Source organism: Bos taurus, chromosome 5, assembly GCF_002263795.3.
Source record: "Bos taurus isolate L1 Dominette 01449 registration number 42190680 breed Hereford chromosome 5, ARS-UCD2.0, whole genome shotgun sequence".
Classification (NCBI taxonomy): domain Eukaryota; kingdom Metazoa; phylum Chordata; class Mammalia; order Artiodactyla; family Bovidae; genus Bos; species Bos taurus.
The window spans coordinates 103834454-103856950 of record NC_037332.1 but is presented as its reverse complement, the minus strand read 5'-3'; the positions used below and the strand labels follow the sequence as shown (position 1 = coordinate 103856950).

The 22497-nt window shown below is 49.3% G+C and overlaps 2 protein-coding genes, 1 long non-coding RNA gene and 1 other non-coding gene across 17 annotated transcripts in view; 1 reads left to right on the top strand and 3 right to left on the bottom strand.

Annotated features, from left to right (window-relative positions):
* Positions 1 to 8: 8 nt before the first annotated feature.
* NOP2 (NOP2 nucleolar protein) lies at positions 9 to 8781 on the bottom strand. 2 transcript variants are annotated; one of them, XM_010805593.4, is made up of 16 exons: positions 8689 to 8748; positions 8316 to 8459; positions 6862 to 6907; positions 6597 to 6685; positions 6176 to 6408; positions 5200 to 5255; positions 4916 to 5076; positions 4602 to 4801; positions 4366 to 4455; positions 3537 to 3624; positions 3319 to 3459; positions 2695 to 2834; positions 2480 to 2569; positions 2224 to 2346; positions 1891 to 2119; positions 9 to 776 (listed from the first exon to the last, which is right to left on the bottom strand). In XM_010805593.4, the coding sequence occupies exons 2-16, from the start codon at positions 8419 to 8421 to the stop codon at positions 106 to 108; spliced, it is 2463 nt and encodes an 820-aa protein (XP_010803895.1). In that variant the 5' UTR covers positions 8422 to 8459; positions 8689 to 8748; the 3' UTR covers positions 9 to 105.
* Positions 8782 to 8881: 100 nt separating this feature from the next.
* Positions 8882 to 13511, top strand: LOC112446759 (uncharacterized). Its single transcript, XR_003034847.2, has 2 exons — positions 8882 to 10793; positions 11095 to 13511. It is a non-coding gene; the product is annotated as an uncharacterized lncRNA (long non-coding RNA).
* Positions 9618 to 22497, bottom strand: part of CHD4 (chromodomain helicase DNA binding protein 4) — a 34437-nt gene continuing 21557 nt past the window's right edge. For 4 of the 13 annotated variants that reach the window (XM_024991485.2, XM_005207115.5, XM_005207113.5 and 1 more), the window contains exons 24-40: positions 22024 to 22261; positions 21687 to 21862; positions 18330 to 18510; positions 18159 to 18245; positions 17979 to 18067; positions 17745 to 17878; positions 17274 to 17418; positions 16996 to 17161; positions 16640 to 16737; positions 16407 to 16536; positions 16082 to 16153; positions 15427 to 15564; positions 15081 to 15189; positions 14834 to 14966; positions 11306 to 11504; positions 10432 to 10595; positions 9618 to 10248 (exon numbers count right to left, since the gene is read on the bottom strand). In XM_024991485.2, coding sequence (XP_024847253.1) covers positions 10231 to 10248; positions 10432 to 10595; positions 11306 to 11504; positions 14834 to 14966; positions 15081 to 15189; positions 15427 to 15564; positions 16082 to 16153; positions 16407 to 16536; positions 16640 to 16737; positions 16996 to 17161; positions 17274 to 17418; positions 17745 to 17878; positions 17979 to 18067; positions 18159 to 18245; positions 18330 to 18510; positions 21687 to 21862; positions 22024 to 22261 — 2277 coding nt within the window. In that variant the 3' untranslated portion in view covers positions 9618 to 10230. 13 annotated transcript variants of the gene reach the window in all.
* On the bottom strand, positions 16819 to 16956 carry LOC112446875 (small Cajal body-specific RNA 11). Its single transcript, XR_003034961.1, has one exon. It is a non-coding gene; the product is annotated as a small Cajal body-specific RNA 11 (non-coding RNA).

Below are 22497 nucleotides of genomic sequence, written 5' to 3'. Positions count from 1 at the left end.
ACAGTGGCCAGAGATTGTAAAACATGTATTAAATTTCACATCCATGGTTGGGAAGCCATCCTCACAGAGGAAAGAGTTCCAACCCTGTAACAATGGCAGTCTAGTTCAACCATCCACTGAAGTCAGCGCAGGCTGGCGGCCGCCTCTGGACTGAGATTTTCTCCTCTTTGCTGGCGGGGGCTGGCTGGAACTGCAGGAGGACATGGTGGGAGTCTTAGGTCCCTTGGGGGTACCATTCTGTTTCTGGAAGGCAGCTTTCTTGAAAGGTTGCTCTGCCACCTGCTGCTTAACCTTCTCAGCCCCTGTGGTGTTTCCAAAGGGCTGGTCACGGTCCTCAGGCTTGGGTGTGGCCTGGGTCTTGGAGAGGGATGGTGCTGCGGGCAAGTCTGTGTCCATGGCCTTGGGAGGAGCATGCTGCTTCCGGAAGGCAGCTTTCCTGGAGGACTGCAGTTTGGGTGAATGTTGCTTTAGCTTCCCAGCCTCCTTCGGTTCCCTGACCACTGCTGCTGTTTCGGGCGGCTGACTACTGTCCTGGAGCTTGGAGGACGCCTGGGCCTTTGTGACAGCAGACACAGTAGACAATTCTGTGTCCGTCCCTTTGGAGATGCCATTCTGCTTCTGGAAGGAAGACTTCTTGGGATGCTGCTGTTTCTGCAGCCGTTGCTTTGCCTGACCAGCCTTCTTGGTAGATGGGCTGCCACTCTCAGACTTGGGGGTCACCTGCCCATTCACGTTGGGCAAGTCTGGGTTTGTGGGGGTGGATGTCGCAGAATTTCCTGCGGTTAAAATTAAACAGTTTGAGAAATAAGGCCTCATCACTGGGTCATGATCATCAGTGGAGCAGGAAAAGCAGAGATATTAAAGTAAGGAGACTTCCTGGGTGCTACCTCCTGGCCAAGTGTCCCACACAACAGGGGCAGCACCTAAGAGCAGATCACCCAGATTCAGATTACTTAGTTTCACCTAGCCTCTACTCAAGTCGTATTCGAATCTTTAATAAAGAGAAGATACCATTACCCATCCATGGGCCAGAAGGTTTGCAGAGGAAGCTGTGCCCCTTGGGGGCCAGCAGGAGGTGAATCCTGAACAAACTTGAAGCACTGGGCTTCTCCTTTAATCAGAAAAGACATTTTCTTCCATGCAGCTTTTGATGAGATACAGAAAAATAAAAAGGCACACAGAGTAACTAAAAACAAGCTAGTCTTCATGAATGAAGACTGACATATTGAATATGTATCTTTAAAGTTACAGCAAAAAAAAAAATATATATATAGGGTACTTTGCTACTTCTTGAAGAAATGTGTTAACATTCAAGTGTGACTCATGTTAAGAGGCACAGTTTATAGAGAAAAGTCACCAAGTTGGTGTGCAAAGACGTCCGCCTCTCCCTCGTCCAACTAAGCCTAGGGTGACATCCCAGGAGGCAGAGCCCTCAGGTTTGTTTCAGAAAACCCCACCCTGGCCTTTATGGCCCAGCCCAAACTCCCCAAGACAGCCAAGAAAACCAGCTGCAATTATTGAGATTGCAGAGAACTGACAGTTCTGAGGAGTCCTGCACCAGCCCAGTGCTGATGAGGCTGAGATCTGTTACCAGGAAGGCTGCCCTGGGCCAAGAAACCACACCCCCGCTGGAGAGCATTCACTGCTGACAACTGCAGCCACCTGGCACAACTGAGGAAAGGGCTCGATCCACGCGAACCCTTTAACATACCCAACTGGGGTTCAGGCCTGGGACCAATTCTAGCTGGAATGAAAAGGATCGCTCACCCCAGCATTCAAGGCTAAGCTAGGGGGGCAAGGACCCGCCCTTCCCTGCAGCCACACTCCAAGGCCTCTGGAGGGGGAGAGAGCAAAGGTGGAGACGAAGAGAGCAAAAAACAAATCGCTTACCCGTTTGGGACTGGGGGATAGAATTGGAGAATTTCTTGAACTTGGCAATAAAGAAGCCATCCATGTTGTGGGTGTGAGGGTAGAAGCGGCGGGTGGAGCGCAGCGTGGGGTGGAAGCGCCTTTCCCGGAAGCGGGTGAAGCCCTCCTGGCCGAAGTCCAGGCCGGTGGGCACCAGGCGCACGTTTCTCTTTTTCAGGGCATAGTCCACCACCCACTCGTTCTCCTCCACCTGACGTGTGGGGGAGACGGAAGGAAAGCAGAGCTGGAGTTGAAGGGGTGCTGAGGGCATGGCAGCCCCAGGCTAGCTCCCTCCCGCACCCCAACAGGCCTCACCATGATGGAGCAGGTGCAGTAGACAAGGTAGCCCCCTGTCTTGGAGGTGGCGTTGACAGAGTCAATAGCACTCAGGAGCAGCTCCTTTTGCAGGTGGGCACAGCGTAGGATGTCCTTCTCGTCCTGCCCCAAGACAGAGAGATCCAGGCACTGGAATCCCAACAGGATGCTTTGGGAGGAGAGCGCTGCTGCCCGGGGCGCGCCCTCCCCCAGCTACCCCCCCAAGGCTTCTCAGCTGGTCCCCCACCCTCTGCACCTTGTTTGTCTTCACGGCAGGGTCCTTGGAGATGACCCCGGTGCCACTGCAGGGAGCGTCCAGCAGGACTCGGTCAAAGCCGCCCACCACCTGGGGAAAGGGGAGGTGAAGAGGGTATTTTGGGCAATGGAACCATACCATGAGCTTCCCAGGGGCAAGTCTCAACATCCTGAGGTCAGAAGTGGGGGAGGAGAGACACCCAGTGGGAGCCCCACCTTGGGGAACTGGCGCCCGTCGTAGTGGCTGATGATGGCATTGGTGACCCCCAGCCGGTGCAGGTTGCCCACCACGCTCTTGAGCCGCTCGGCATTGGCGTCGTTGGCGAGGATCACCCCTGTGTTCTTCATGAGCTGGGCTGAAGGGAGAAGGGCATGGGGCTCAGCTGCAGCTTTTCTGCCTCCACACCTGCTGGGCTTCCCCTCCCCCTGCTGGCAAAGCCTCAGCCCTTCCCCAGAAAGCCATGTTCCCCGCTGTCCACCCAGTCTGTGCTGGGCCCTGTGATGAGCAAACCTGCCAGGGTGGTTTTTCCATTGTTACTCAGCAGCCTCAGTTATTCTTCCAAGCTTAATTAAATGGTTACAACTAACTGTATGTAACGGTTACTTGTGCACACACATGTAACTCTCAAGATCCAAGCAAGACATAAAGGCCAACCCGTGCACCATCACCTCACCATTCTACAGAGGACCAGGGCCTTGCCCAAGGTCACATGGGCAGGAAAAGGCAACCGTGGGGCTAGAGCTGGGCCGCCTGGGGCTGTTTCTTGAGTGCCCTCGAGTCACTGACCCCACCCCTGCTTCCTAAGGATGGGTCCTCGCCCTGCCAGCCCCTCCTCTTACCTATGTAGCTGGTCTTTCCTCCAGGGGCACAGCACATGTCCAGGATCCGCTCGTGTTCCTGGGGTGCCAAGGCCATGACAGGCAACATGCTGGAGGCCCCCTGCAGCATATAGTGCCCGGCCAGGTACTCAGGCGTGGCCCCTGTGGAGGACAGCCTGCAGGTGACGCGCTGGGACGAGGGCAGGGGTGGAAGGGCTCTGGGGCGGGGGCGCACTCACCAATGGGCACCGAAGAGTCATACACCACAAGTCCTGTCTTGGACCACTTGCCCAGGGGGTCCAGATTAACTCCACGATTGATGAGTGCCTAGAGGTTAAGACGGATGAAGGTTTTAGAACCTTGAAGTCAACTCTGAGAGAGGCTGGAGACGTGGCCTGTGGCACCACAGCCCTAAAGCTCAGTCAGGATGCAGTCGGCACAGATGGGAGAAACACTCGTTTCTCCCATCTCTCCCCGTGTCTCCCCTTCCTGGGCCTCAGGGGAGGTCTGAACTCCATTCCCATGGAGCAGACTGCCAGCTCCTGCTCGAAAATTTCATCTCCTGGAAGCAGAACCGAATTTTCCAAGAGCCTCAGCCCCCTTGCCATCAGTTGAACATTACTGGTGAAAGAACTTTAAAGATAGCTGTCGGATTACCTAGCACCAGAAGACACGCCACACATAGGGCCACACCACTACCTTGAGACCCCAGGTTATTAACCTGGAACCCTTGGAAATGATGAGCTTCCAATACTGCTTGGGCCTGTGTGTCCTGTCTTTTCCTGCAGGCAGGAATCACAGTCTCACCAGCTTCCCCATGACTGATGAGACAGACAACTCCACCCATCTCTCTGTGAGGCAGCACTTCCATCACCGCCCAGTCACAGGGAGCAGAGGCTGAGGGGACGAACTTCCCACTCCACAGGGGTCCTCGGCCCTGAGCCGGCAGGTTGACCCAGCTTGGCACCAGGCCTGTCAAAGTTCGCCCCCTGGATTGTGGCTGTAAATGCTAAGGGTGGTATGCAGGAGTCTCTGGGTGCACAGAAGTCACTGCCTCCCACCCCTCACCTGAGCAAGGTCCCGGCGCCGGGTCTTCAAGGTGTTGGTTCTGAGGGTGATGGGCCGAGGCACCTCGTTGGCTTCCAGGAACTCCACCAGCTGGGACAGAGGATGGCGGGAGGAGAGGGTCAGGCTGGCCAAGGGGCTCCACCAGGAGAGCAGAGGGCCAGGAGGCCAGCTACCTCCTTACACGGGGGAACAGGAAGGAAACGCAGGAACAGCATCAGAGACGAATGAGTGGGTACCTCGGACAGAGGGAAGAGGTCCATGAGCTTGCCCAGCAGGAAGTCGCCGTACGAGTAGTAAGTGGCCAGGTCCTTTCGAAGCCGCTGCAGGTATTCCGAGCGAGACCGACCCTCCTCCCGCTGAGTCCCGAAGTCACGCAGCACACCCACTATATCCTGGATGCGTTTGTGAACACGCTGCAAGTCTGGAGCCTGGGTATGTGGGCCCGTTAAGGAACTGTTTCCCGGTGTGATTGTAATGGGGAGGGGGGATGGCAGGCCTGGAAACCCCTTCTCACAAACACATCCCCCCACACCCTGCTCTGGAAGGATATCCTGCTCCACCTCCCCAGCAGGGGGCAGCAGAAAAGGCTCCTCCTCGTCCACATTGATCTGCAGGCCCCCTTCAGACTCCTCGTCCTCTCTGGGGCCCGACTCTGCAGACACCTGCTCCTCTTCCTCCTCTTCATCAGTCTCTGCCTCGCTCCACTGGTCCCTGCACACAGGTCCAGGAGCAGGGTGGCTCACAGATCAAAGCCAACACCTCCTCGCTCCTTGAGCTTTCCTCCTCCCCCGCTGCTGCCTACACTCCACATGAAGAAGAGTTTCCACAACTCACCCAGCAACCGCTTCCTGGGCCTTCTGCTTTCGAGCAGCCCTTTCAATGGGCAACAACTGAAAAGAGAGACAAGTCGCTGGAGGTACAAAGCCGGCCCATCCAGCAGCCCATAGAACACTTCCCACCTGTTTCTTTCCTAAATACAAACCTAACTCTTGCTCCCACAAAGAAATACAGATCCTACAAAAGTGACTGTATGCTTGGCACAATATTTACCATTGTTGAAATTAAAACGAGGGATTCAAAGCGTTTATTATATTGGTCTTCCCACACCATATGTACACGGGGTGGGGACAAAAACTGCCGAGGGTGCCCGTTTCGCTGTATTTCCCTCCACACTTACTCTACGTCATTTTTCACAGTTAAAATCACGATGCATTTTCAAGTTTGCCTCTTGCCTTTCTCATTCACAGTTAGAACACAAGCATTTTCACAGACATATTGGCCAAATGTTGATTTCACATATGAATGAACTTTAATTCACTTAAGTAAATTGGACATTTTGGAAGCTTCCAGAGTTTTGGTATTATGGTCCACATGGACGGTGCCTGGAAACTTCAAAATGGTAGCTCTGTAGAGAGGAGGGGGGTTGTGGGTAAGGGGTACAAGTGGACACTTTACTGGATTTTGCTTGAACTTTTCTAATGACACAAATATATGAGCTGTATAATACGTAATAACTTCTTATACTTTAACAAGTAAACCTTTGTCTACATTCTGAATCACGATCCTAAGGTAGAATTGCTGTATCAGAAGGAAAATCTCATGTTTCAAAGTACTCTATCCCTATGGCTCTTCTAAACTTGCACATGTGCCGAGAGGAGGTAATCGGTGCTCTGAAACAGTGATGGCACACCAAAGTCCCTTTTCTCTACTCAGGCTTACCCTCATCACTGAGAGACAGTCAAAGTGATCTGGAAAGACTCTAATAAAAGGCAAGGATCACTTCTGGGAGATCCAGAGGGATGGAGCTCACCTCTTCACCGTCATCCTCATCTTCATCCTCTGAGTTGGAGCCAGCTCCATAGTCATCTATCATACCGGCATCACTGTCCTCGGAGCCCCAGAGGTCCTCCTGGTTCACCACACCGTCCCCTTCAGAGTCTTCCTCCTCCTCTGCACTGCTATGGGTTGGTGCTGGGCGCTTCTTGCCTCGAGCAATGTTAAATAAGGACAAGGCTTCCTTCTTACCAGGTGTCTGGACAGCTCCTGCAGAGACCCCAAAGGGTTTGCAGAATCCTAGACCGGTGGCAGCCACACACTGATGGAACCTGCCCTCTCTACCCCCGAGAATATCCTCTGGCTGTTCCTTTCATGTCAGAAATGCTCAGCAAGTCCCTACTTCCCTAGGACCCAGAGAACTCCTAACGTAGTACCCAGCTCTTATTTTCACTGACCTTTTGGTAGCTTTCCAGGCAACGGTTTGGCCCCAGGGGACTTATTCGTCTCAGGGGCTTCAGCAGAGCCCAACCTTCTCTTGGCTGCCCTAAAAACACGTAAGAAGTGGAAAACGGTACACACCTCCAGGCTCTGCCACCTCCCAGAGTAGGGAAATGTGACAGTCCCCAACAGCCCTCCCATCAGCTTGATCACACGGGATCACATGCTGAAAGACGAGCAGGACCGATTTAATCCATGTAATGTAGGTCTGGACACACTCACCTCTTTCGAGCACGACTTGACAGCCTTTTAGAATTTTCATCACCACCTGTTTAAAAAACAAACAATCAAAATAGGAGATTACAGGAGAAACAACTAGGATCTAGTTAAAGGGAGTAAACAGTAACCCACTCCACTGTGCTCTGGGGGTTCCCTGGTGGCTCAGACCATAAAGAATCCGTCGGCAATGCAGGAGACTCAGGTTCAATCCCTGAGTTGGGATGGGGAAGGGAATGGCAACCCACTCCAGTATTCTTCCCTGAAGAATCCCACGGACAGAGGTGCCTTGCAGGCTACAGTCCATAGCGTGACGAAGGGTGACAGAGCACACACACCATTATGCTCTCCCAGGAGCCGGCTAACAGATGCCAAGGAGACGATCTCCATCTGGTTGTTCACCAACCAAATCCAAACTGGGCCTCCCTCCAGACTGATTTCAATGGTATCATCACCATTCTGGTAACACAGATTCTTCTGCTCTTTCTTTTACTCTCAACTAATCAGTTACCAGGGCTTCCCTGGTGGCTCAGTGGCAAAGAATCCACCTGCCAATGCAACAGACACAAGTTCAATCCCTGGCTCGGTCCCCTAGCAAAGGATATGGCAACCCACTCCAGTATTCTTCCCTGGGAAATCCCATGGACAAAGGAGCCTGGCGGGCTACAGTCGATGCAGTCCAAAAGAGTCAGACACGACTGAGGCGACTAAACAACAATACAGTCAGTTACCAACCACAGATTCCACAACTGCTGCTGTTCATATATTCTCTAAATAACTTAACATTTAAATCCCAGCTCTTTGATAATTATCAATTATGGACAATTGATAATTGTCTGCAAGTTAAACTCTCAGATCCACTTTCTAAGCAGCACCTCTCTCACAGGACACTGTGGTGATATGAGCTCCAAGAGTTCAGCACAGTGTGGAGCACTTGCCAACACCTCAATTAATCACATCTTTTATACAAGGATGGACATGAACTACCTGCCCCTTCTCCCCTCCCACTCTGTCTTCCATGCAGTAGACAACCAAGTATTATGCAGGAACCAGATTTGTGGTTATCATCTCCATCCCCTCCACAACGCAGTTCACAGTGACTGGACTGCCCCCTTCCCAACCTCCACTTGCTACAGTGCCACCCATTTTTTCCAAAACCCAACTTCTTTACAGAATCTTTTTAAGCTCTCTTAAGTCTATGGCTTGCCCCTTCCTGGCAACTCCCTCAACGTTGAATCACACCTGTCCTTGCATAGCTTCTTTTGTCCCTGCTGCATCTTCCCTAAGTTCTAAATGCTAATAAGAGTATTTCATTCATACTAGTCTTCTGGTAAATCATTACAAAGTTCTGTTTGAACAGAAAATGAACACATAGACCAAAAAAGCGAAGGAGTTAAGCTATAAAGGAAGAATAACGCAAAAGCGGGAGTATCAGGAGGGGAAGCACGCCTGACCCTTACCTGCAGGCAAGAATTTGGCGAGTTCGGTCTCTGCACCTTTCTGTTTCCGGGCCTTTCGGCCCGGCCCGCGCTTCTCCTTCTTCGTAGGGTCCAATTTGCGCCCCATGGTCCTGGGGAACACAAAAACGGGAGATGGTAAACGTGCTGAAAGAGAAAGGCAGATCGCAGACGATCAGGAAAGGGCACTGGCTCCATCAGAACCTCGACTCAGCAGCCCCCTAGCCCCTCGAGGCCTAGCCAAACCTCCACTCCACGCTGAGCCCCAGGCCCTGGGTCCCACGCCCCAGGTGCCCCTCCACACGTCCCAATTCAAGTCAGCGTCTCACTCTCCCTCACCTGACTTAGTTCAGACCCGCCCGAAGCCTCGGCTCACCTGGAAGAGACAGGCACGGAGATCCACGTGCGGCTCGGCCAGGAGATCAAACGCCACACCACGGAAACGTCTCGCGCAGCCGCACTGCGCGCCCCAAGGTCCCACCTCTTCCGGCCTTCTGGTCAGATGAGGAAGCCGGAACTTTTGCTCGCCGGGCCGGCGCGAAGCCGGGCAGGATTCCGGAGTGGACCGCCCCGCTCCGCTCTCCCCGCAGGCGGAGAAGGCGGTGCCCACGAGGCGTCTTCTACTTCCCCGCCCTCCACTCCCGGCGTGGGCCTTTGGCCTCGTAAAGTTCATTTGGAAATACTGCACCCGGAAGCCGCCCCTTCCCCTCGAACACCAGCGCCAGAGCTGCGCCCTCCGCTTGAGGTTGCCCCAAGATCGGCGGCCCCCACGCCTGTGACGCGGGAACCCTCTTCCTTGACCGCAGGACCCGCGCTGCCTCTCAGGTAAGGGTCCTCCCTGCCCAGGTTCCCGTCTTGGAGGTCGGGAGGAAGGCATCTCGTGTCCGCATTTCACCCACGCAAGTTAACAGAAAAACCGACTTCAGCCTTCCTGCAAGTAAACACCAAGGTGGCGCTCGGCTGTTAAAATAGTGTTCCAGCCTCGTTCCACCTTCACAACACTGCGAGGAAGATCCTTTCATTTTATGCGTATTTCTACAGCTTGGAGAAGCCTGCTTCCGCACGCTCGCAGAGCCGGGAAGCCAAGGATCAGGTTGTGAACCGCGGGGGGCGGGGCGGAGGCGGGAGGCGGCGGGTGCGCTCAGGGGACGGCGTCCTGCCCGGAACACATGCACAGATAGGAGCGTCGATTCTTCCGTGGACTCTGATGATGCAAGGAAACCCCTATTCTCCAATTACAGGTGTCCCAGGGCTCCCATCACTCACTCACCCACCTGCACCTACACCCACACTGAACCAGAGCACTAAAATACAAGGAAACTTTTATTTTCAGTTTTCATCAAGAAATCTGCTTTTTGCTTTTTTTTTTATGCTTTTGGTTCTTTTCCTTTTTTTTTTTTTTTTTCCACTTTATTTCATTCTAGCCACTCAGGGGCTGGAGCCGCTGGGTTCCTGGTATTAAAAAGATGCCAACAGAGGTAGCTGTGTCTCGCCCAGGGGCCCGGCCCACTGTGAATACCCCCCAAAAAGGAGAAAAGAAAACACAAAATCAACCAACAAAATAAAACGGAAGGAGGAAGAAACTCAGATCATTTTCTTCAAGCCTGGCGGGAACCCACAACAGTTCGTGTTGTAACAGACAGTGTTACAGTGGGGAGAAGCCAGGGCCCAGAAGGCCAGCCCGCCAGCTCCCTGCAGATGGCGCCGGCGCTACTGCTGCAGTCTCTCCAGCAGGAAGGGCACCACTGCCCCTCACTCCCTCCCCTCCCCTAGTGCTCGGGGGGCTGTTCCTCTACAACTTAGAAGATGGGGCAGAAGGAAGGAGAGGGTCTCTCGGGCGCCCAGGGGAGAATCTGGGCAAGGGAAAGTGAGGAAGGTCACTGCTCAGCGGTGGAGGTGGTATTTTCCATCTGGGTCTTCACTGCTGCTGGGCTACCTATAGGAAGACAAGGCCAAGGGAGTCAGAGTTCCAAGACCACAGCAACCCACCAGATCCCAAGAGAACTCACTGGTAAGCCCACCCCGCTGCCCAGCCTGTAAAGCTAGGGACAAACAGCAAAGTTTCCAACTTCTGGAATGGCTCTGTTCAACAGCTGGCCAGAGGAAAATGGTCCTATACCTGCTGTGGAGGTGGTTCAGGCGCCCGGTTTGCCAGGCGACTGAGAATATTACGCTCTGACATCTGTAGCCTCACAGCAACTGGGGGGATTCGGGCAATAGTGGCTGGGAGTCGAGTCACATCGGCTTTCATGTCACTCAGCAGTTCTTCTAGCTGTTTCAGAACTGCATGGGGAGAAAAAGAGGCGGTGAGCCGTGGTGGTCAAGACCCAGGTCTGTCCTCCCATATGGGGACCATCCCTTCCCCCTAGAACTTCTCAGCTACCGAAACTGATGTGCTGGAATACTGTCATTTGTCACTGAGTCACCTGACCTGGCTCCACCACGTATTTCTTATTCCTCATGTTCCAGTTCCAGCTGCCCGTGAGTCTATGATTTTAAAGTCACCTGTTCCTTGATCCCTATTGTCTTATTTCCTCCACTTCTTGAATAGTTATTCCGTTTCCTTTTCTCATCTTTCCTCTCTTCTTTTGGAGCTCTCCCTTCCTACATACCAGCCTTCTTTCTGTCCTTTCACCCTCCACCCCCCTCACAGTGTCTTAACTTTAATCAGAAACTGAATGTTGAAAGGGGTCTAGAACTTGACAGGATATTAAATCACCTGAAATTACCTCTAAACTACCACAGATGAAACTATGTTATTCTGCTTTGTTTCCACCTCCAGGAACTATATTCAAGTTAAGAGGCAAAGAACTACTGTCCTTGATTGCCTTTAAGATGTCAGCTGCCTGAGGAGGAAGGCGAGGATACCGCGCATACCCTAAGCTCCCAGACAAAGGGGCTGGATAAAGGCTGAGGCTGGAGGAGTAACTGTGTACTGGGGAGGGGCAGAGAAGGAAGAGGCCAGGTTGGCAGGAGGCAGGGGAGCCACTGGCTACCTTTGTGCAGGACTGCGTTAGCTGGCTTGTTTCCTGCCATGGACTCCTTGGACAGGTGCTGATGACTCTCTGCCAGACACTCCACCTCAGCAAAGCGGGTGTTTAGGGCCATGGAAGGGTGAGAAGGGTCCTCTGACATGTTGAGGTAAGCTGCCCGACGCAGCTGCTCCTCAATCACCAGGGCTTGTTCTAAGAGCTGGACAAGAGACAAAGAGGAGACGGCAATCAGACTGATGCTCACTCTGCTTGCTTCTGACGGGCCTCTCAGAACCTGTAAAGAACCTCACAGATGGATGCTCCCTCCCCCTCATCTGGCAGTCCAACATTATACTACGGCCTTTTTTACCCCTCTTTGGAGGTCTGTGTTTTTAAAAGTTCTTCACCCTTTACTGATTCACCCTTATACAAAAATGATACTCAATTTAGAACATAATGTATAAAGAATTCAAATCACAATTCCACCTCCAAAAGATAACGTTAAAGGTTTTTCATTACATATGTTTTTTACAAAATTAGATTCTATATACGTATTTATATTGCTTTCACTCAAAGTTACATAGTTAAGTGAAATCACTCAGTCGTGTCTGACTCTTTGTGACCCCATGGACTGTAGCCTACCAGGCTCCTCTGTCCATGGGATATTCCAGGCAAGGGTACTGGAGTGGGGTGCCATTTCCTTCTCCAGAGGATCTTCCCAACCCAGGGATCAAACCTGAGTCTCCCACATTGCAGGCAGACGCTTTACTGTCTAAGCTACCAGGGAAGACAAGTCTTACATGGTAAAACTCTATAAATAAAATATGACTTTAAACAGTTGCATGACAGTCATCCTTTGGATATAAACTACCCTATCCCTTGTTTTACTCTTTAAAAAATTATTCCTGTTGTTTCTTTTCTTTCACCTCCATATCTCACTCCCATTCCTTTCCTTCCTCAAATAGGCAATCCTTTTAATATACCTACTTTTTTGTGGGTTTTCTTGAGGATAGTATTGTTTCATGTGTGTTTTCTAATTTACAGAATGTTTTTCTATAAACATTATAAAATTGTTTCCTCCTTTCCCCACTACGTATCTTTTTAAATGGTCCATTTATGTTATAGAAATGTATTTTGTTGCTTCTACCTGCTGCTGAATGATGTGATGTGAATCCACATTTTACCTACCCACACACCCAGTGTCGAATATCTTTGGTTGCCTCCAGACCCCACCACCAAAACTCATATTGCAACAAACACTTGACATGTCGCCTGCTGGAGCTGTGTAAAAGGTCCTTTGAAACACATTCCAAGGGAAAGAATGTTGATACTTGAGTTACGAGGCTTATTTTACTCAATGATCCTCTGGTTCTTAAAAAGAATGAATTCATTAGAGATCAGGAAAAAGGCGAGTATGAGAATAATGGACTGTTGTTTCTTCCACAAGACCTGCCTACATCAAGGTCTACTAATTTATGCTCAAACAGACCAGACATCTACCTTCAACTTATATACCCTGTCTCCTTCACCAGCTTCCTCCCTCTTGCCCCAAACTATAAGCTTTCTCCAGAATCAGCATTCTCTCTCACCTCCTAGCATCAGCCAGCCCCTCTATGCAAATGGGGTGGTGCTTCTCAAACCTGTACCTCAGGCACCGACTGTTCTGTTCCCACTTGTGCATGGCTGATCACTTTGATCCCACTTGTTGATGGTGCTGGGGTATTTACTTCTCAAAAACACCAAAGGACTTGTCTAGAATGGAACTCTTTTCTACAGACTGCTTGCTCTCCTCAGTTCTCTCATCTGCCGATTATAATGTAACTTTCTCAGCAACTCAGACTCAAAACCTCAGTTGAGTCTCACTCCTTTGTATCTCAAATCCAGTCAAGTAAGTCAGGGGTCAGCAAACTATGGCCTGTGGGCCGAATCTGGGCCACTACCCGTTTGTGGATGACCCAAGAACTAAGAATAGGTTTTTGGCTTTTAAATGGTTGGAAAAAAATCAAAGTAATAGTTTGTAACACTTCATATAAATTATATGAAGTTCATATTTTAGCATCAGTAAATTAAACTTTTACTGGAACACATTCATACTTTCTGGTTTATCGCATACAGCTGCTTGCGTATTACTACAGAGTTTGTCTTACAAAGGAGCCTGAAATACTCTGGCCCCTTAACAGAAAAAACCTGCTGACCCCACAGTAAATCAATAAATCCTAAAAATTTGTCTAGTGTTTCATTTCCTTTATTTCATCCTTTTCCACAGCCAGTATAAGAGTTGAGCCCTCACTACCTCATGAGTATAGAGTAGTTCTGTAATCTCATGAAATGTTCTATTTCAGTTTCCCTTGGTTGTGTCAAAACCCTTCACAAACCCTCAATAGCTACCCATGAACTGTAAGGTTAAGCCAGGCCTCCAGCCTTACCTCTCTCTCCAGCCTACCTCCTACCACCACCATGAGTGTCTCCTACACCCGACCTGGACTATTTGCTGTTTCCAAACACCCTACCTAAAGCTCTACAGCCTGTATACCCAACCTAACCCTTTTGATCATAAAGCCTCCTGTTTCTATCTATCCAACAAATCTCTATTCATTCCAAGGGGATTTCTTTGGTAGTCCAGTGGTTACAACTCTTGCTTCCCAAGGCAAGGGGTGCAGGTTATATTCCTGGTTATGGAACTAAGATCCCACATGCTTCCTGGCCAAACAACCAAAACATAAAACAAGCAATATTGTAACAAATTCAGTAAGACTTTAAAAGTGGTCATTAAAAAAAATAAAAAATTGTAGGAAAAAAACTTCCATCTTCTCCGTGAAGCATTTGTGAGCGCTCCCCACCTTCCCCCTGGAGAACTTCTTTATGGATTTAGCAGTCTCCATCGCAACACTTAGACTGAAACACACTTGACCACACATTTGCTGCTACTTTAAACTGAAAGCTTGAGAACAGGCACCAGGCCTGTCCCTGTGCCACCTGCTACTTGGCACATGATGTTGGAAGGCTCACTGGTATGCATTCCTCCCTCCCCAATTATAATACTTAGCTTGAGATTCATGTGCCTTGTCTTCATTTTGATGTCTCCACAAGGTGCCCTCAGTACAATTTGCTGCATTCCTGACAAAGGTGTCCCTTCAGTCCTGGGCATATTAGCCCCAGCATTTCTAAAAATGGAGGTCTACGTCTCTGAATCTCCCCACCCCTCATCCGCACAGACTCAGGAACTGACAGCCCCGCCTCCTTACAGTCAATTCAATCACACTTGTGTCTTTCCTGAACACTCCAACCTGCAGAGGTCCCCTAGCACACCCATGGTGCTGGTCTCTGTCATTTGTCAGGCAGTCATCTTCAGCCATTAAGTAACTGCTTACTTTTCAAGTCTGTCTGTCTTGATCTCTAAGATACTTGGGAGCAAAGCCATTCACAGGATACACAGTTAAGTACCCAGGAAAACATACAGTATAGCTGAATGACCAGACTTCCCCTGCAGTCCCTTCTGCACTCTAAAGGCCATCCCATAAAGCCTGTATTCCTCCCATTCCTGCTCACCTTGAACCTTCGGGCTAGAAACTTATTCTTGATCTCTAAGAAATTGCCACGGTTCATTTCCCCCTTGAAAGGTTCATTGAGGATGGCATAGCGTGGATCATTCTGGATGTCCTGCCAACGGGCATAGCCATGGCTGTTGGAAAATTAATCGCTCAGGAAAAATGAAACAAGGGAAAGTAAGAACATCCAACTGTTAGACCGGCAGAAATCCCACCAGAACCTTGGATCGGACTCAGGCAAAGGATACTTTATGATGCCAGCCAGTAGCCAGTAGTCATGGCGTCGGTGCCAGATCTCGTAAGTCTTCTTGGTGACAGTGGCTGCCCGCTCCTCATTCTGCCACAGGGAGTGCAGCTCTGAAGAGAGGTATGGGGAACGGGGAGAAACACAAAGGCAGACACCACTGAGGATTCAGCTACTTAACTCCTGACCCGGTACCAACTTACTGTGCCTTTGGTTTTGTAACAGGGACCCCAGAGGAGTGTGCTGTAGGCCTGGCATTCCCTCTAGGAGAGCCAAAGTCTCCGTACCTTGGTTTCTGACAAGAACCCTAATTTCACCTTGAATCTTTCCAGTGGGCCCCTTTTTCATACCCGTAAAACCACCATCTGCAATGTTGAACATGAAACGCTGTTTAATATTTTTCTTCTGCTTCTCATCATTCAGGTCCTTGGGGGTCTCTCCATTCTGAAGCATCACCTCTTTTTTCTCCTCTTCTTCTTTCTTCTCTTCTACAGAACAGACAGAAGAGAAATGTCAGCTCTAGACAGAAGACAGCACCATGGCCCTTACCGGTACATACAGCACCGTGTGCTACGAGACCACCCATCTACTTCCACCCTTTCTCCACGTGTTTTTTATATATATATATATATATATATATATATATGTATATATATATGTATGTATGTATATATTTGGCTGCACTGTGTCATAGTTGCAGCATGTGAGCTCTAGTTCTCTGACCAGGGATTGAACCTGGGCCCCCTGCGTTGGGAGAGCAGTCTTAACCACTGGACCATCAGGGAAGTCCCCACATGTAACTGTTTCTTAAACCCACAAAAAGGTGCCACCAGCCCACTGACCATCACAGGCGGGGAGAGGGGGAGTCTTTTAGCTTGGGATAAAATGATTCTATCAGTATGGATGGGGAGCCTGTGGGCAGAGAGGTGTCTGGGAGACAAAGTTCTTCCTTTCAGCAATAGAGTCCTTTTACAGTACAGTTAGTTGGCTTCTCCAAACACCCACCTTTGTCCTCCACCACGATGGGAGTCAGATCAACTGCTGCCTTCTCCTCCACCTTCTCCACATCAGCATTACCTGGGGGGAATAGATGGCACTGAGAACATACCTAAACAAGAGTGCTCCCCACCTCTGTTAGATCTGAAATAGTCCTAAACCTAAACCTTAATGATTAAAGTCATAAAAGATGTCCTGAGGGACAAAAAGCCCACAGTTAAACTCAGGGGTGAAAGAGTCTTCCGTGTGTCAGTTCCTCTGGACTGCCTCCAGCTGGGCTGCAAGTCGAAGTCCTTTGGTTCGCAGGGTCTGCAGGGCACGCAGATTGACATACCTTTCGGATCTGTCTCCATCGCTTCCTCTGTTCTCTCCTTGACCTCTGCCTTTTCCACTTTCTCCTCTCCCTCAGGAGGCTCCACTGGGACCTTCTCCTCCTCTGAGGCAGGGGCAGGGGGCTGTGTACACTTCAAAAGAGAGAAGACAGAGGTTGAAGCAGACAGGCCAGCCTCCCACAGGGAGAATGGGCCAATCCCACGGCCTCCAGTGTGGCGTCTGTCACCCTCTCACCTCAACGGCGGCCTCAGGGGGTACAGACTTCACCTCCTTCTCTGCCTCTGCACTCTCTTCTTCTTTGAGGTTATTTTCCTCTACTTTTATCCCATCCTCTGCAGACCAACAATAGACATTAATTAAGAAGGTCCCAGATCAAAGAGAAGGTCATGCCTTCTCAGTCTGTCTCATCTTAAACTGTCCTCTCGTGCCTTTAAGAGCCAGCCCTATTCTCAGGACGGCCCTCCTAAACTGAGAGGGAGCTTGCTGTGCGTCCTGCCGGAGTCCCCTGAGAACTGAGCACAGGGGAACAGAAAAACCACAGGCCAGGACAAAAAGAAGAGGACAGAGGACTAACACCCAGGAGCACTCACCGGCAGGCGGGGCAGGAGCTGGAGTATTGGGTTGTGTGTCCCCAGGAGTGGAGGGGGTAGGAGTCTTTGGGGACGGTGACCCTGGCTGGGACATTTTCTTATTTTCCTCTACTTCTGCGAGTTCAGGCATGCTCCAGCGCCCGTTAACATGTTCAAACTCCTGAACCTGCAGCAATGGGACAAGAGGTTGAAGACCCGAGTCCAACTAGGCTCCTTCCCTGCTGGCTCTCCAGCTCCCACTATAAGCCCTGGATCACCGAGGGAGGCTCAGGGCTCACCTTCTTGCGAATCAAGGACATAACCCCAATCCGAGTAAGGACATGCTGGCGAGACAGGCCTTCTCGGGGGACGCCATCAGCAAAGGTCTCGGCCCCATCTGCTCCCGGCTCACATAAATGCCGCATAAAAAGCGAGACATAAGCCCTGTGGTAAAGAAACAGAAACAGGTTAAAGAGCAGCCAGCTCCCAGACCAGACTCCTTCCCACCCGCAGGGCAGTCAGGCCTCATGCTGGAAATGACTGTGGCTCCATGTGAGGTAAAGCCCGCCATGGTGCTGAGAGCTGGTCTCCAGACCCCATGCTGTGCCCCAGGTCCTCTGCTGGGGAAGCAGGGAACAGAGAGCCCTTCTCCTAGCAGCTGCACTTCCAGCTTCAGCAGAAGTGCCTCCTGGCACAGCAGGCTCCAGTGTGCAGAAAAACCCGGACTCAGAGGCCTTGCTTTACAGTGCTCAACCAAGCACTCGACTTACTTGAACTCCTTCTCAGATTTGCCTCGCAGATCCCGCACGAGCCACTGGGTGGTAAAAGCATCCTGAGGGGGCATCCCATAGCGCATAATTGCATTAAGAAAGGCTTTTCGCTGACGAGCATTAAAACCAAGAACCTGGGGGCAGAAGGAGCCCGGTGAGAGGGAGGCAACCCAACTCCCCCAAGACCCAACAGCCACTCGCACCCACCCTGCCCTAGGACCGAGTGGTACTCACTTCAATATTCCCACCAACACGGGCCAACAGAGGAGGCAATGGCTTATCTTTATCATTCCGCAGGCCCTTGCGACTGGGCCTGCGGGGAGCTACAAGAAGAAAAAGGACGTGTGAGCGACGCTGATCGGGATGTTAGACAAAGCAACAGGTAAAAATCCAACAGAAAGGCACGGGCCTCACCTTCTGAACGTTCGTCAAAGTCTTCATCACCTTCCTCTGAGGCCACCGAATAATCGGACTGGTTGTCGGACTGGTCGTCCTGCCAATCTGGAGGGAGAGAGGGCAGATGAGCGGGGCCCACTGCTCTAGTGGAACGGCCCATGGGTGGGGGGCGGGGCCGGCCACACACACCTCGGTCCTCCTGCGAGCCATCATTGTAGTTGACCTGTTTACGAATTCTTTTTCCTTTGCCCAGGTTTCGGGCCAGATCTTCTTGCTGCTGCTCATAATGGTGCCGCAGCAATTTCTCCCAGTAGTCGGGATCCACACTTTCTTCCTGTTTTATGATCTCCCGTTCCACCTCCTCTTCCTCCTGGGGCAGAGGGAGGGCCAGGACTCAGGGCTGCTGCACCCCCAGCTACCCCTGGTCCTCACAGTTCCCACTCTGTTAGCTGCTGTTCATGACTTGACTCTGAAATACATGGTGTACCTGCTTGAACCTAAGAACTTGAAAGAAATTTAATTGACAGGACAAGCTGTTATCACAAGATAGAAGGATGAAGAGACAATATGCATTCTTTTAACCCCTTTTACTGACACACAAACAGTTGGGAGATGGTAAAATGTAGGAAAGAGATTACAGCCTTAGCAAGGCAGAATGGAGAAGCTTCTGAAATACTGCAGAAGATTCTCCCAAGCAATAAAGTAGAACGGCCATAAGCCCTTTCTGTTCTTCATAAACTTCATAAAAGTTTATCAACTGTGAAAAAAAAATTACATATCCTCTTATATCCCCATAATGTTTATGCTCCTCTGAAAGTCTTCACTTTTTTTTTTCCGATAGTTTAGGACCACCAGTTCCAAATCCTTTACATTAGAATTAAGCTGTTAACAGCATTGATATAAGAAACAACCTACATCTCCACCATTAGGGAACCTGAATAAATTATGGGGGGGTGAAATGGATGAAGAGAGTCAAAAGGTATAAATTTAAGTTATGATGATTTTATACACAGCATGGAAACTCTAGTTAATACCATACTGCATATCTGAAAGTTGCTATTATAGTAAAAGAACAGTTCTTAAAAGCTCTCATCACAAGAAAAAAAAGTTAATACTATATATATGGTAACAGAACTAAACTTACTGGGGTGACATCTTACAATACATACAAACCATTATGATTTGATACGATATACCAAATCACATCATACACCTTTAATATAATAGTATTTTATATTATATCTCATTTTTTTAAGTAAATAAATTATGGTACTTTCAAATGGTGACATATTACACAGGGGGGTGAGGCAGAAGTTCTTTCTGTACTGATTTGGATAAAATAAATCTTCTAAGATCAGGTAGACAAAAGTGAGGTACAGAACATCATGGAGAAGCCACTTTCCTTACATAGCAACAGGGATGCAACTAGAAATGATCATAGTCAGAAACAAATACCGTATCACTTATACATGGAATCTGAAAGTATGACACAAACCTATCTATGGAACAGAATCATGGACCTAGAGAACAGACGGGTAGTTGCCAAGGGGAAGGGACTGCAGTGGGAGGTTGGGATTAGCAGATGTAAGCTTTCATATATAGAAGAGATAAACCACAAGGTCCTACTGTATAGCACAAGGAACTATATATAACATCCTATGATAACATAACAGATAAGAATATATATAAAGAAAATGTGTATATATACATATATATATTAAAAAGTATAACTGAATCACTTTGTTGCCCAGCAGAAATATACACAGCATTGTAAATCAACTATTCTTCCCATTTTTGTGTGGTGTGATTTAACACAACAGAAGTTTATTTCTTGTTCCTACAATGTCCATTACAGATCCGGGGGACTCTCCAGAACAGATACCTCTCTCCAGTGTGGGGGCCTCAGCGTTCCAGACTGCTCTGATCTCATACTCCTCTCTCTGGATGTGCTCACACGACAGAGGAGGAAGACAGCACTAGAGAGTCCTACACCAACAAATAAATGCTTCAGCCACGAACTGAGGATTCTGCAACAACCCACTGCTCAAAACTGTCTCAGGACCCTGTCTAACCACAAGGAGCAGAAAAGAATAACCACTCCCTTCTTTTTTTGGCTGTGCCATGTGGCTTACAGGATCCCAGTTCCCTGATCAAAGGCTGAACCTGGGCCCTCAGTAGTGAGAGCGTGGAGTCCTAACCACTGGATCACCAGGAAATTCCCTTCTTACTGTTCACTAGGATCCAAGCCCCATGTCTCCTTGTCTACTGCTATACCTCACTTAGAAGAGGACCTGGGGACTTCCCTGTGGAACAATACTTCAACTTTAGAAAAAACTACTTTCCTTAAAAGAAAAAGGGAAAAAGGTGTTTCTGTGTATATACACGTCTATATATATGCATACACACATATGTGATTTACATGTATATAAAATAGTTTGTAAAATAAATATCACTTATCCCCAGCGAGGGTGCTAGGTAGCCAAAGGACTGGGGTGGGGAAGAGATACTTCTATAGCTTCTGAATTTTGAATCAGGAGACTTACAGCTGACCCCTGAACAACACAGGTTTGACCTACATGAGTCCACTCACACACAGATATTTCTCAACAGTAAATACTACAGTACCACACAGGGCACAACTGAATCTGTAGATGTAGGAGCTACACATATGGAGGGCTGTAATATTCAAAAAATAAAACTTTATGCAGCCGCCTAGAGGGCCATCGTCAGGAAAGGTTAACAGTGGGAGGGAAAGTACCAGCCCTCTCTTGCAGCCACTCAGCACCTTCTGCTCTGGGTCCCTCCCAGGGTCCCTCCCAAATGTGGGCCACCCTGACAGGAGGGCAGTTTTGACTGAAGACTACTAGGCTGCAGACCAGTCAGACTTTTTAGCCATAAGCACACAACACTGAGGTTAAGATACATATCAGAAAAACAGCAAGAGGAATGATTCAGAGTTGGAAGGATGAGAATAGATGTCAAAGATCATCAGAAACTGATGTCAATTCAAAGAACCTTGACCTGGGTGGCTCAAAGGGGACCAGAAGGGAAAGAATTTTTTTTCTTTAATTCCATACTCTATTATTACATTGGGGGAAAAATATTAGAGTCCACACATTCGTAACTGAGTATTCTTTGTTTTCTGTTTTAAAAGACCCAGGAAACAGAAGGGAAAAAGGAAAAACAATTGTTTCCAAAAGTACAGGAAGACAGGCTAAGTACATATCACACCTCCTACCTTTTCTCTGGAGACAGTTGGGTTAGCAATCCAAAGTCTATTTATAGAGCTAATAAAATGCATAAGAGAAAATAAAGTAAGAATCTAATAAAGCAGTTAATATAAATGCTTTGAGTGTGAAATGTGGCCAGTTACGTCCAAGAAGTGAATGTGATTTGCTCATACTTACAGAATTTCTTTTCAAAGAGGTGAAAAAATAATCACCGTACTAATTTGCCTACAGATGTTTTCCTCGTCTCAAATACCGTCGTGGTCTCAACTCCAACTTTTGGACGAATCACCAAGCACCTCGTTGGACTCATACTCACCCCCATTTCTTCTTCTCGCACCACATACTGGGCCACTTTGAATGAGCTCAAATATTCATTCATGCCCTGTAGCTCCGTGTCTTCAGTCTCATCCTGGTTCCGGTCCAGCAGTCGTTCAATGGCTTTATCGTCATAGTGGATGACACTGCTATCTTCTCCCTCTTTGTTGTCTCCTCCTATAAAGAATCAGGGGTCCACACCCCCAGTTAGCATCAGCAGCTGCAGTGGAGAAAGCTAGCCCCACAGACCTGAGGTCTGAGTCCCAAGACCCTCAGGATCAAAGATGCCCTTTAGAGCAGCCACACCCCACACCAACACAAGTTCCTGACCAGCTCACCTCCATCTGTGGCCTCATCTTTGAACAGCTCCTCGGTGCCAAACTTGAGGATATCATCAAGCTCCTGTTTGGACATGGATCCAGTCTTGGAGCCCAGCCCAGGCCGAACAACGAGATGCGTCAGCATCATCTTTTTCTTGGCCACCTGCGTGATGCGCTCTTCCACAGACGCACGGGTCACAAACCGGTAAATCATCACCTTCTTATTTTGCCCAATACGGTGAGCTCTGCTAAAGGCCTGGAGTTGGATACAAAACGAAGACAAAAACTGAAGTAACCGTGTTTTTTTGCCCTGACTTTCACATAGTAAGCCAAACCCAGCATGAGGCTCGAGCTGCAGCTTGCCTCATGCAACTTCCTTTTGCACCCCTGCTCCCAGACACCATCCTCTACCGTGTTACCCAAAACAGGACCAGAGCGAACCCAAACTCTCCAGCTTACAATAAGGTAAAAGACATTTAAAAAGAATCTATT